Source organism: Haplochromis burtoni, unplaced genomic scaffold (assembly GCF_018398535.1).
Source record: "Haplochromis burtoni strain Fernald_Lab_line unplaced genomic scaffold, NCSU_Asbu1 Contig_93, whole genome shotgun sequence".
Classification (NCBI taxonomy): domain Eukaryota; kingdom Metazoa; phylum Chordata; class Actinopteri; order Cichliformes; family Cichlidae; genus Haplochromis; species Haplochromis burtoni.
In genome coordinates, this window is record NW_024582454.1 from 980,364 (window position 1) to 993,416 (window position 13,053).

The window sequence follows — 13,053 nt, forward strand, 5'->3', positions numbered from 1 at the left end:
TGTGTGTGTGTGTGTGTGTGTACACTCACAGCCAGGAGGCGGTTCTTGTCCTTCTCGGCGTTGTTGAGAGCGGTCTCCAGGGTCACCCTGTTCTTCTTGGCGACTTCCTCCAGAGCTCGAGCTTGGCTCTCCTTCATTTGGCTGGTCTCCTCTTCATATCGAGCTCGCAGACTGTTCACGTCCTTCTCGTGGGACACTTTCTCATCACGGAGGGTCTAAAAAACACCGAAAACGCACGTGCGAACTTAAATTATGCTCAAAGGTGAGCGCTGCGATAGACGATAGACAGACACAGAGCTCGGGCTGACATTCACAACATATGCTGCATTATTCAGCCATATTGCCACCGTTTGCTTGGGGATAATCCTCCAGGCTGCCTCTATACAGTGCTACTCTTTCTCTCCACGTCACTCTCATGTGTTATTCTTTGAACAGTAAAAGTTGATAAAGCCTGGGCACAGCCTATCTGGGATTACTGATAATGGGGTTATTGATTAGGACACAATGAAGCCCATTATCAGTCTCAAAAATAAAGCTACAATCGTTTGGATTCTAGATGTCCAACAGTCTTTATCACACTGCTGTTCAGGTATTGTGTTTTTTAAGTATGCTAAAGCAGTCTAGCTGATAACAGTAGGTCTTTGAGTTCATGCAGAAAGAAACAAACAGACTTTGGGATGTTTTGTAGTGAAGTCCCAAGTGAAATGAACAGCTGCTGATTGAAGACTCTGACCAACACGTTTAAAAAGATCTTTAATATAGGCAGGCATGTAATATTATGTTTGACAAAAATGTAACTAAATTAGGTGCACAGAAACTATATTTGACTCTGCAGTGGGACATCGCAAGATGATGACAACAGCGTATAATACGGTGACCTTTGGGATAAAATAAGAAGCAGCAATACGGAGACCAAACAGTTCAGGATATGTTGACCTGATCGTGTGGCTGTTTTCACTTTTTTTTTCTTTTCTTGTTTTCTTGGACAAGTCCAAATATCAACTTTGGTGTCCATACAGGAAACAGTTTTGATGATCTATAGTATCACTTTACATATGAATTATTTGTTTAAGGCAAACACATCAGCAATGTTAGTTTTAGTCATAATGCATTTTGGCTTACTACAAAACCTCCTAGTGGTAAAATGTCAATGTACCAGTGTTGTACACTCATTCAAACAATCAACTATGGTTAGAAGTGCTTCACAAGTACCTGGATGATGTACAGTCAAACAAGTAAGCAAAACTCTTGCCCTTCTTGCCTGCAGGAAAGAGAGGGACCTGAGAAATTTTCAACCAAGTTACAAGAGCTAGCAAGACAATCACAATTCTCAGTGTCATCTATGTACATTAAGTGCACAACTTAGATCATTTAATTTGAGACAACACTGTGTCAAAGTTTACAAACTGCACTTGCAACTGAACTAATGAGTACTGTAAAAAATGCTCATCTGTATAGATAAATCCAATAGTAATTTTAAATTTAAGAAAAAAGTGAAAATTTGTTCAAAACGAACTTCTAATGCGACCCACTGATGAGTTACAGACGTGACAGATGTTTAAGAGGAGGAAAAACATTAAAAAGCCTGAAATTCCAAGTTAAAATGCTAAGTTAATGAGTATAAACACAAAAAAAAATATGTAATGAGCATCATTTAAAGAATGAATATAAGTTATCAGCAGTGATTTATGTGTGGATGAAATGAGAGGAGAAGCTGTAGAATAGCAGAGCAAGGAGGCAGAAAATGCAGTGAAGAACAGATGTAGAAAAGATGTTGTTTAGAGAGACACAAGGAGAACGAATGAAATCCTGCAGAGTTAGGTTGTTGCCAGGCTCTATAAACTGTGTAACTCAGAGATGAGCAGACAGGCAAGAACAAATGCCCTCTGTACCCAGCAACAGTGCACTGGGTTTGTCATTGGGAAGCTATTATAGTATGAATCAAGGCTACAGTCAAAAAACAGTGATTTTCAGGGGAAACAGACAAAAAAAAATTAATATGCAAGCGCTAAAGTTTGGTTTTAATCAGGAGAGCAGCTGTTTCCTCTTTGCATGGCTTTAACAAAACTTTAATTGGCTAAACTTCGCCAAAAAAAGTCACAAGGGAACTGTAATACACATGAGCTGAGCTGACTCACACAGTGAGCGATCTGAGGGAACATATCCTATTAAAGACTATACCAAGATTATCTGACTACTAATGAGATTAGAGTTAAAATCAGCAGCTCTGTTTCCAGCTTTAAATTTCTGTTCGTTGTGTGTCTCGGATTAAAAAACTGTAGCTAAAGGTGTAGATAAAGTTAACATGTGGGCTCTGGTTGCGGAGCTGGGTAGGTTCCTGGTTTCCTTGCGCACTAACAAGAGATTGGCACCACACCAATCATCTGGTGGCAATAGCACATCAGGGCGTACTACAGGCAGACATAAAAGGGATGGCAGGAAGAAAACTTGAAAGTAACTGATAAAAATAATTTTTAAAATAAGGTTATATATTTTTTTTAAATTTAAATTTGCTCAGTCTCAGGAGTCCACACACTGAATTTCAGGTAGGCCATTAAAGGCTCTGACAGCATTTTTACTGATGACAAGCGTATGCGTTATTTGATGGTTATTTTATTAAAATAAATAAATAAAGAGGCTAAGTGGCTGGTAATAGAAGCGAGGGATTAGCTGAGTGAACAATTAATCTTTGGCACCACAAATATATGTTTGTTAAACTAATTGCAAATGTCATCAGTGTCACCGACTCACTGTTGGGTTACGCAGCCACCCGTCACTTACCCAGGGTTGCACTGTACACTGCACTGTAGCCGCGACAGCTCCCCTCCCCTCTCGCTAATTGCTGTAATAGATGTAAACAAGCAGGGTGGGAGGTGGAGCAGATGACATCTAGTAAAACTTCTGCAGTCCACCAGTCTACTTTGATGTAGCGAATGAAAGGTTGAATGTAGCGTTTGAGTCCGGCCTGTCATATAGACTATGACAGCCTTAATTAATTTCAAATCAAACTATCAATATATATCACATTTTACAAAAAAATCCCGTTAACTGTTTAGGAATTACAGACATTTTTAAATACAGATCACATTTTTAGAGGTTCAAAAGTAATTGGAGGATTCACAAGCAGTTTCATAGCTTAGTTATTATTATATAACAAATGAAGCAGACATAATATCTGAAGTTGAATTAAAATGTTGAATTTTACGTGTCTCAGCAAGACACACGAGACAACTAAGGCGGATGAAGACAGAATTAATTCCATGGTTAAGAGAAGTAACATCTAACCAAGCTAAGAACACCTTTGAGCAGATAGCTGGTACCTCCATCTGATCCTATCACTAATATCATCCTCTGTCACACCAACCTTCTGCATGTCCTCCTTCACTATATCTGTGAATCTTTTTTGTGGTCTCTGGCAGCTCCACATTCAAAATACTTAGCCTAATGTGCACTCTCTCTCATCTGCACATGTCAAAACCATCTCAGCCTTCCCTCGTTTGAACTTTATCTCCAAACAGCTCAACCTCAGCTGTCCCTCTGATGCACTCATTTCTAATTTCTAAACATACATCAAATCAGGACTCACTACCATCTTGTAAACCTTCCCTTTCAGTCTTGCTGATATTCTTCTGTCACAAATCACCTGACCTACTCCTCCCTGTATGCACTTTCTTCTTCACCCCTCCTGTGCACTGTCCATTACTTTGAATGGTTGACCCCAAGTATTCCAACTCATCTACCTTCACTAACTCTACCAATTTTATGTTTATCTTTCCACCTGTCTCCCTTTCATTCACACACATGTTCTGTTTTGTTTCATTGTTTCATTCTGTTGTTTGCTTCATTCCTCCTCTCTCCAGAGCATACCTCCACCTCTCCAGACTCTGCTTCCTACTCTCCTTACAGATCATAATATCATCTGTGATCATCAGTGTTCACAGAAACTCCTTCCTGAGCTTAGCTGTCAACCTGTCATGACCACAAACAAGTAGGGGCTCTGAGCAGATTTAATCTCACCCCAACTTGAACCCATCTGTCACTCTTACCACACACCTCACCAGTGTCTTGCTGTCCTCATAAATGTCCTGTACCTCCCCTCACATAACTTCTCTGACGGCTCATCAACTTTGTCCATCTATAGTGTGTCCAGCTTCACATACAACTGACTGTAAGCTTTTCCTTTGCCACCTCACTCTTTCTTGAACGCCTACCCTCCCAGTACTCCGGTGTACTATTTTTAATCTCCATGCTATCTCACTTTTCCACCCTCTTCCCTTGATATTCTCACTCTGATAACAAAATTTATATCAATGGACATAAGTGGAGCCTTGCATGGTGGTGGATGCAGAAACTATAACATTGTTATTGGTTTATTAGATGGAGAGACATCTGTATCGGCATCTCATGGTATTAAAAATCATATCCTATGACATACTAATACCCTAGTGTTCTATATACTTTAATGGCAGTAAATTTACTGCTTTAGAATTAATAGCGTAATAGCTCCCCAGCCTATTTAGTGATACTAAATGCTTACATAACCACAGAGAGCCCATTACAAATTATATTCACTCATTACAAATTAAATGTTTGCTTAAGTGTGATAAACGTAATGTGTAAAACTCTTCCTTTGTCCACTAAACTGAACTCTAGAAATACTAGGCTTCAGAAAAATGTGAATATATTAGCTTCTCAAGTCATTTAGACTGACTGATCAACATAACTTCTCAGCATGACACATTTTATTGTCCTAAAACATGTACAGTTTATATCTCATTCAACCTCACAATTTTCATTAACCCTACTGAGTGTCTGGCAGATCATCAGACACTGGCAGCAACATGAAAAAACTTTAATCTCCGATCAAAGAACGATCATATTAGTGTGCAGTAATTGCTCAGAACCAAAGGCTGTTTTGGAAAACTACCAAAAACAACATCTAACAAACTGGTCAAACTGGGCAAGCCTGCTGTGTTATCATATGGCCAACAAAGCCATGGGCGCCACATCTCCACAGTGTGACACAAACAACAGGCCATGAACATCCTGAGAGGTTAATTTCTCCTTTTGCAGAGAGACAGAGGAAAAAAACTCAAAGAAATAAAAGCAAACAAAATGGGAGAGAATGGTAATAAGAGGGAACCGAAATGAAAACCAAGGAAACAATTAATCTAATGACTTTTCACACATGTTCCCTAATTAAGTCAGGTCAATGAAATTATCATTATAGTTCCGTCTCTTCTTGTTCACTAATGTTGCTTATTTCGAACCATAATTGATCCAATCTTTGTCTTAAAAAAACAAGGAAAGAAGAAAACATGGTCTGCATTGCCAAAAAAGATGCAAATTTATATGGATTTCACTTGGAAGGAACTGTGCCAAATATCACTACATTAACAATTAAATGTAATTCTAAAAATCATCTTTGCAATGTTTACATCAAGGTAATTTTAATTTATTTTACAAATACGATACATTCACTATCATTCAATTGTGCAAAGCATTTGTTTTTTACAGGACTTTTAGCAGTAAGTATTTGCATCTAAAACACTCATGAACCCATCTGAGTCAGGGCTGCTATAGCTGATTATGAATGGTTCTTACTGTTTTTGTTTTGTTTTCGGTTTCAAGCCACTTCGCAACCCAGCTCTGTCTCAGTGTAGCAGAAAAAGTAAATTAGCTCTTTATAACTTCAGTCAATTATCCTTCCATGTTTTAACTGACTTGGTCAGTGTCTCATCTGTTGGCACCGTTTCCCTATCTGGTCCTGCTGCAGCCCTCCTCGCCACTGGCTTTCATATGTAAAGGGTGAAGAGGTCCCTGAACAGAGCTGCACCGCCAAATATAAATTACTGCAGATGGGAATGCTCTCTTCCCAATTTCTTGCTTCACTGCCCGTTCAGCTTGTGACTGTTTTCTTTTGGCATTACATGTTATGTTCTGTTTACTCACTTTACTAAACTTTAGAGGGGAACATTCAGTTACTGTTACACTCATGTTCAGTGCAGCATTTTGATCTGCTGCTCCATTGGGGGTCCTGAGACCCTATAACTGCATTTTGATCGAGGTGATATGTCCAAAGTATAATACAAACACCAGTGTAATTTCTCCATTTCACTACTAAGGGTTAAAATATCACTGTATTAAGAAAATTCTTTTAAGTTTACCTGAAATGAAAAGTTCTTTTCAGACAGTTATGAGGAGACAGAAACGGGTTCACGTTATTTATAACCAGCTTTGAGCCGGTTATAAATAACGTGAACCAAATAGAGATTCTGGCTTTAGGTTAGAGGGAGTGTAAAACTGGTTGAGTAACAGTTACCTATAACCAGTTGTGGCAAATGGCTGATCCTCCCTGAGCCTGGTTCTGCTGGAGGTCTCTTTCTCTTAAAATGGCGTTTTTCATTCCCACTGTTGACAAGTGTTTCCTCAGAGAGGGTCGTCTGATTGTTGTTTTTTCTGTATTGTTATAGGAGAGCTTTGAGGCAACTGTTGTTGTGACTTCACGCAACATAAATAAAAGTTTTCAATGTGTTTTTTCAGATGAGAAAACATGTAGACTATGTGACACAAAAATACATTGGAAAAAATTCAACCCACCTCTCTGGGACCTTTAATACAAAAAACATTCATAGCGTGAAGGTAAAATTTCATTAAGCATAAATAAAGTTATTTTACATTAATAAATCAACTGAACCCGTCGAGGTCAGATGGGAACTTTTATCAAATTTAGTTGAGTTTGCATAAATTTCATCAAGAGCCAATTTATAATGATGAATCAGTGTTGAAAGGTTTGGAAATTTAGCTTCAGCCATAGAAGAAAGATGGCATGAAGTTTAAGTGATCTGAGATCTTCCATTATCCTTGGGAAGACATCTAAATTCACAGCAACCACACTCAGTGGGAGAAGTCTTTCAGCTCCCAGAGGATTACACTGCACAAATGTCAGATATAAAAGAATGGGAAAACACACATGAGGCTGCAACACTTGACATTTACTATCGGCTGCGGTTGGTCTGCTGACTACGCTGTTGCTTAAATCATCTGACCTTTAAGAGTCCTGCTTTTTAAAAAGAGGAGCAGCTGTCCTTTTTTCAGAGTTTGTAAAAGCTGTGATCGACAAGTTTGACCCTTTCAACTGTTTGACGACCACAGGTCATCTTGCACAGATGACATGCTTTAAACTTTGTTGCAGACCTACGATTAATTTTCTTCTTAATCCCTAGGAATTCCTCTGCAACGCACTAAATATGCCAAAATAACTAACGAAAGATAGACAGGGCAGGTATTTATGCATACTGTAAATCTACATGCTCTTATCTAAAAATCTGACTTCGCCTACAAGTGCAACTCTCTCAGATACATCAATAATTAAAATCAAGTGCTCTTTTTACTTCTGTAAAGACTTGGTTTGGGAAAGACATCAGCCTCACATGGGGATTGCAGTCTCGTCTGTACAGTCAGTATCACAAACTAAGAGAAGCAAGCAAAAGAAAACTTGAAAAATGAATTTGGACGGCTCTTTACTAGAGTCTACGTTTAAATCTACTTTTGCTTGATCCTGGTCACATGGTCAGGAGAGACAAGTTCACTACTTAAAATGCACATAAATACAAAAAAATACAGGAGACCAAGGCTTCATGCTGGGGTTTCACAATAACATTTTGGGTACAATTTTTTTTCTAACAAAGTAACCCTAATGTGAAAACCTGATGTCAGTAGGTATTACTTATTACTGCTCAACTCCATCGACATTGGACCACTACACTAAAAAGTATGGGCACTGACTTCTTCACAGTCCTTGTATTTTAAACTGGTGTGAAGCAAACTACAAAAAAGATCAGTTTCTGCATCTTGATGACTTATTGGTTATTCATAACAGAGCTGCTTCCTGTCCGACATGAATACAAAACACTTCACCATCACACACACGCACCTTCTCCAGGGCCTGGAGCTGCTGTTTCTGTCTTTCATCCAGTGCTTGGCCCTGGCTCTGAAGGGCCTCCCTCTCTTCCTCCATTCGCACCACCTTGTCCTTCAGCCGATTCCGCTCGTTGTCCAAGTCTCTGATGGCTGCTTCCTGGGTCATCTGGGTGGCCTGCAGACTGCTTATCTGACCTATGGCAGAGCAGAGGCGAGAAGAATACAGATATTCAACTGATGCAATCAGCATGTTGCTGGTTCTTATTGATGCTGCCAACACAGCTACAACGAGGGGCTGTCAAAAAGTTTCAGTTTTGTGATTGTGCCATAGTTGATCCTGACTCATAGGAAGAAGGTCTACAACTCCCTGGGGCCTTTCTATGTGGAGCTAGCATTCTTTTGCTTTGTCATGTCTTTGTTGTCTTTGTCGTCTTTGTCTCTGGGTACTTCAGAGCTATACAGTTCTTCACTGAAAACCTGCTTGAGATTGCTTTGATCTCTAGGGGCTTGCTACATTCTCCAGTAGTTAGCAATGAAAATGTTGACATGCCCACAAATACTTTTAAAACTATTCCCAGAGCAGTAGTGAAACTGTTAAAGTACAATGCAAAACAGGAAGTAAAAGTTGTGTTTTTTCACGTGTTAGTTGCAGCAATAATTCTGTTTCTAGAAAGCTTCACACAAGTTCTAAGTTCTAGTTTCACTATTTACTCTCCAAGTTCTAGTAAATAACAACTCTCTGAAGATAAGTTTCCATCTTCCCTGTGAACTACAGGTGATCGTGTCAAACTGCTTGCCATTAAATCAATCACAAGAAATTTTTGTTGCAGCCATTTTTGTGACCGATTTCACTTGACAGCAGCCAAGTTTGGAAATAAACATTTTTGTTACCCAACTGGTGGTAGCCAGTTAGTAACTGATTGGTCTTTGTGATTGTGAGAGGCCTTAAATGCTGATTCTAAATTAGCTGTAAGTATGAGTGAGAGTCTGAAAGGTTATTTTTGTCACTATGCTAGCCCTGCAATGGATTAGAGACCCCGTCTCTCCCCCGTGACAGCTGGAACAGGCTTGAGCCCCACTTTGGCCCTTAACTCGATAAGCTGTTAGGAAAATGTATGGATGAATGGACACCCAATGTGGCAAGAAAGGGTCCTTATCAAGCATCTGTATGTGAGCTGGGAGTGAAAATGTGCTGGACATTTCTGGACATACAAACCATAAAACTTAAACTCAAGACTACACATTTAGTAATTGTTGAAGGATGGTAAGTTGAAATTTACCACTCTTACACTTTTTTTTTTTACCTCTATAACTTAAAAACACAAAAGGCACTTTAAAAGGCAAAAAGGACTCATGGTCATTTCTTTGCAAACAACCTTGAGAGGTCCTCTGATCTGTAGTGTGGTAAATGAGACTCCCATGGCTGCATTTACCAGCTGGATCTTATTTGTCTCTAACATGCAAGCAGCTCCAGTGGAAAGTGATAAAACGCTCTCATTGGATACAACGAACTCATTGGAGCTAATGGGCCGAGAATGACTCCGCACCAAAGTGGCTGCGATTGCTCACACGTTTCAGACAGTAATGTTTATGCAATGTTGTTAACCAAAGTAGTGATGGAAATACATCATAAGATATTAGACCAGATTCTAACATACACCTATTTAGCCATTTACATGTGCACATAAACACAGACAAACTGGGCACTGTCGTCAGCAAGGCTTCTTCTAGCAGCCTCTGAGGGACCGGGAACACCATTAGCCCCGATATACAGTACAGCAACATGCTATTAAAGTGTAACAGGCAACGATGTGTCAGACAAGATGAGGGGAGCTGTTAGTCGATATGTTTGACGTGTTTGCACGGAAAGCATAGAGTGCATCTTGAGTCTAGTGCGGATGCAAGAATTCACAGGTCTCATGAAAAGAGAAAGGGAAGAGATTGTGGGTCTTACTGGCTTTGAGAAGTATTTCAGTTGCCTGCTGCTGAACTCGGTCTCTGGCTGCCTCTAGTTCACATTCAGCCTCCTTCTGACGGATTTCCACAATCTCCGAGTTCTGGGTCACCTCGTCCAGCTGCTTGGTTAAGTCCTAGAGGAGAGTCAAATCCACAAAAGAAAGCTCTGTTAGAGTAGGTTAAGAAGAACAACAACCAACCTCTAACATCTTTACAGAAGGAAATAATTAAATTATAATTTACCCCCAGTTTAAATGACACTGATGAAAAGACTGATGGTCTGTGCTGTCATACAACTCTTTTCGGTTTACTTTCCCTACTGTCAGACATTGCAGACGGGTGTTTTCAAACATCATTAAAGATCAGCTGATAAATGCAGCTTTGATATATATATAGTTCTAAGCCTAAATATAGTATCTAAATGAGTTTGAATATTAAACCTAAATAACTAGCAGACCAGAGACTTCAAATGGCATGACACATCTGACTTTTACTCAGTAAAACCGCAGTTCCTCTAATGGCCACTTGAGACCAGCTTCCAGGTCAATCCCCATAAACTCATATGTTAAAACTTCCCATTAAAAACAGCATGTTTACAGCCTTGCACACAAACAGTTTTGCCCTCTACAGATACTTTCCACCTTTAAAACAACTATACAGAGGGGAAATATTTTTATCCAACTCATTCATGTGGATAGTGGCCCCTCTGACAAGTTTTCAGACAGTTGGAGCTGTATTTGTGATATTGGTGCATTTTGTAGAATTTTTAATTGAACTAGCTCACAAATAATATAGCCTGTGGTAAGCTACAGCCCACCCAAGATGCTTATGGTTCAGTTTTGATGACTGAAATTCTAGTATTTTGATTAATGATAATGTTGAGGTTTTAATATTTAGAATCTCAAATGAATGTCAACACCACGGGTATGACGATGTTTTACAAATGAAGTCGGAATTATTAGGCCCTGTATTATTATTTTTTGTTTTAAACAGAGCAAAGAATTCTTAACACAGGTTTTTTAAACATTCTATTTTTATTTTGGACACTTAAAATATGTTACTTGGCACACAGAAACAATATTATACCACATAAACCAAAAACTACCAGGGTTAAGACTGCTACTAGTCAATTTTATATCCTTTTTGCTAGATAACGGCCTGCAGCCGTTTATTGTAGTTTTCGGCACGTCTTAAACATGCCTTGATGGTCTGCGATGGTCTTCTGGCATGCGCCTTGGTCTTTGGTTCACCTCACAGATTTCCAGTTGGATTCAAGTCGGGGGGGTTTTGTTCACTTTGGTCGTCTAAAGGTAGTTCTTCTCCAGGGGCGATGTGTGTATTGATTACGTTGGAAGACAAAGCGATGACCCAGACCCAGTTTTGCTGCCAATTCTTTGAGGTTTTCTTTAGGATCTTCGCATATCTTTTTTTTTTATGATTATCCTTCAACCTTGGTGGGATTCCCAGATTCAGATGCACTGCAGCTTCCCTACAGCATAAAACTCCCACCATGTTTCAATGGGCGCACAGTTTTTTAGGGTTGTACTTCAAAAAAAAAAAGAAGAAAGATTGCTTGCTTCAAACGTACGCAGTGTCTCTGTGGCAAAAAACTAGTTACATCTCATCTGACGTGTATGTCCAGTATGCATCATCTTTGTTCACGTTTCCGTAGCATATTTCAGTCTGTCTGGAAAGTGTCTCTTCTTCTTGGGCTCTTTTTTTCTTGGTCTGTAACCTCACAGTCCATTTCTGTCTAAGGTTCTCATGATTGTGAGATCAAAAGTCCTGACTTGGCTAATTGTTCATTACTGTTTTCAGCATTTGTTCTGGGGTCTTTAGACACTTTTCTCAATAGTTTTCTTTTCTATCTCTGCCGGGCTTATTCTGCACAGTGTAGCTCTCTTTAATTTTTTTGATGAAACTTCTCATTCCAGTTCTTGACATTTGGAAACTCTGTGATAAGGTTTTTAATTCATCTCCTGCTTTGTAAGCATCAACAATTCTTTTTCTGTTGTCTAAGCTGATTTCTTTTGTTTTTGGCATGATGCTTTCTCAAGTGGCAGCTCAAACTCCTGCTGAAGTTTTGTACTGTGTGTAAACTGGAAGACGATGCTCAGTTTTAACTTGATTTTACAAGCTTTGAGCATTACAAAGTTAAAGCACATCACTGCACAGCAGTGGCTTGTGCGTTTGCTCAATAGAAGTTCAGGTTATCGGGGGTTATGTTAAAAATATGTTGCTCTGTTTCATTGTGGAGCAATTATTTTATCCTCACCTTTATATACAGTCAGTCAATCATGTGTGGTCACAAGTTCACCAACAAAACTTTAATATTGATTAAAAAAAAGTCTGTGTTGTGCTCAAATATTTTGCACGTTTTTTTTTAGAAAAGGGAAGAAAAAGGAATAAAGAGAAACTAAGAGTTTACAAAATAGTTTATAGAGCTGGAGGAGTTCTTGGCCTCTGGACAGGTCAGGTTAATGACTAAAACATTGTTTTACAAAATTATCGTACTATCTATAAATTATTTTTGTGGTGATAAAAAATAATTTATAGATAATGTCTTTGTTATTTACAAGTTAAAAGATCACTCATTACAAAGACTGCCACAAGCCTCGCTAGCTAGTATAAATAGAAGAAGATGGGTTTTTTTCACTCTCACTAACTTTTTTGAATGATAGGATTGTTAGCCCAAGTCCAAACTTCAACATTCAAGACCTAAATATCTGGGCACATGCCCTTTAATGTCAGTCATTAACTAAATGGAATGAAACCTGAGTAAATGTAAATCCACCTATTCTATATTTGATGAGCTGTTAAGGGTGTGTTCAGTACTATTATGAGGTAAGGTATGCTACTGAAGACAGACCTTTAAAATTACATGTTGCTTGGTCATTGCAAAAAGGTAAGTGTAGCAGATTCATATTTAAAGTAATGTAGAGGCTTTAAGAGGCACATCCGTATAGAAAAGTGAACTTCACCTTATGTTGTAATGCAATGCCAGGATGAAGTTGGCAGCCAGTAGTTGCAGCCAGTTTATCACACTTACAGAAAGAACCGTATTGGCAGAATATTAATACTGAAGATTGAGAGTGTAAATGCTGACTGGTGCTCAATTAATAGGAACTAGACTTCAGGGAGTGATTTGACGTGAGCACACACACACACACACAC

The 13,053-nt window shown here is 38.9% G+C and overlaps 1 protein-coding gene across 4 annotated transcripts in view; it reads right to left on the reverse strand.

The window, feature by feature from the left end:
• Positions 1-13,053, reverse strand: part of fam184ab (family with sequence similarity 184 member Ab) — a 231,691-nt gene that overhangs the window by 116,098 nt on the left and 102,540 nt on the right. For all 4 annotated transcript variants that reach the window (XM_014336205.2, XM_014336204.2, XM_014336208.2 and 1 more), the window contains exons 7-9: positions 9,878-10,013; positions 7,937-8,118; positions 30-215 (exon numbers count right to left, since the gene is read on the reverse strand). In XM_014336205.2, coding sequence (XP_014191691.1) covers positions 30-215; positions 7,937-8,118; positions 9,878-10,013 — 504 coding nt within the window. The remainder of the gene's footprint in view (positions 1-29; positions 216-7,936; positions 8,119-9,877; positions 10,014-13,053) is intronic.